The 1,502-nt window shown below is 38.4% G+C and overlaps 1 protein-coding gene across 1 annotated transcript in view; it reads left to right on the plus strand.

The window, feature by feature from the left end:
* cyp2v1 (cytochrome P450, family 2, subfamily V, polypeptide 1) overlaps positions 1-1,502 on the plus strand; it is a 5,284-nt gene that overhangs the window by 1,079 nt on the left and 2,703 nt on the right. Inside the window, exons 3-4 of the mRNA XM_016456141.1 lie at positions 786-946; positions 1,105-1,281. Of these exons, the coding sequence (XP_016311627.1) occupies positions 786-946; positions 1,105-1,281 (338 nt within the window). The remainder of the gene's footprint in view (positions 1-785; positions 947-1,104; positions 1,282-1,502) is intronic.

Below are 1,502 nucleotides of genomic sequence, written 5' to 3' on the forward strand. Positions count from 1 at the left end.
TATATATATATGGTTCTCCCACCAGATGGGACCAATCTGTCTTCCATGCATTGAATTTTAAATACATTTTTACTTAAACACTAATTGATACATTTTTAACTTAAACATTGATGACTTTTTTTCTAATACTTGTATAATTTTATACAGAAAAAATGGTGAATAAAATTATTGGTGAATATTGCCTAGCACCATGAAATCCCCTCAAAATACAAAATATAAAGGAATACATATTATTGAAAAAATTTAGTACATTAATTTCTTTCAAAAAATGTCACACTTATCGTCTTGTTTAACATGTTTAATCCCTAAGCAAAGAATACCAGAGCGTTAAGGACACACGCCATATGTAGGGACCAAAATAGCATAGAGACTTGCAGAAAGACCTTTTTGATATGGTCTAATAAGCAGCCACCTAGCAACACCCTAGTAGTTGCATAGCAATGTGCTAAAAACTACTTGTGGGGTGGGGTGGGGCAGTTGCATAAACATAGCCACTATGTTGAGACTGTGTCTTAAGAACTAATTTGACCAACTAGTCAACTTTTTGGATTCAATTTAGACCAATATACCTTTTTATGTAACTGACTTATGACCAGTCTTGAAAAAAAAATTATATGACTAACTTGTAAGATTAGTCTAAGAGGTTTATGCAACCAGCACTATGACTCAATTCCTTAGCAACCGTATAGCAACACATTGACAACCACCGTTAACATCCAAAAAACAAAAAGTAAAAATCTACTTTGAAACCGAAACCAGCTTCACCTGTCGTTGTATTTTATTAGGGCTGCCATTCGACCCTCATTACTTTATTAACAATGCTGTCTCCAACATCATCTGCTCCATGGTATTTGGCAGGAGGTTTGAGTACACTGACCAAAGGTTTCTGAACATGCTTAGTCTGATGTCTAAAGCCCTTAAACTACAAACGTCTGTGTGGATACAGGTACTGATATGTCCATTCTTATGATGAGATGAAAAGATATAGTGGTCTGTCATAGGCACTCCTAAATTGCCACTAAAGGTGTAACAAAATGCATTATTTGTAAACCAAACTAATAAAATAAAGGTGCCCACCCAAGCTGACCTGCTACTCCATTATAGCTTTACAGTGTTTTCCCTTATATTATGGACCTCCTCCCGGGACCTCATAAAGACCTGTTTTCCTGCTTCCATCAAATTTGTGCGTTTATTAAGGAAGAGGTGGACACGCATTATGCAGACTGGGACCCCTCCTCACCCAGAGATTTTATAGACTGCTATCTTACTGAGATCCAGAAGGTACTATCACTCTCTAATGGCGCTTTTCCACTGCATGGTACGGCACGGTACGGCTCCGGCTGGTTTGTTGTCTGTTGCGGAAGTACAGACGTTCCTCTCGTTGATAGTAGAGGAGCAAATCCAGCGAGAGCTTGATGGGGCGACGCGGAATGGAAAAGTTTTTTTTAGGAGTCATGGTAGTAGAGGCGGCGCAACTATAACGACATGTGAATAATCCCGCC

The sequence above is a fragment of the Sinocyclocheilus anshuiensis genome, unplaced genomic scaffold (assembly GCF_001515605.1).
Source record: "Sinocyclocheilus anshuiensis isolate Anshui unplaced genomic scaffold, SAMN03320099.WGS_v1.1 scaffold199, whole genome shotgun sequence".
Classification (NCBI taxonomy): Eukaryota; Metazoa; Chordata; class Actinopteri; order Cypriniformes; family Cyprinidae; genus Sinocyclocheilus; species Sinocyclocheilus anshuiensis.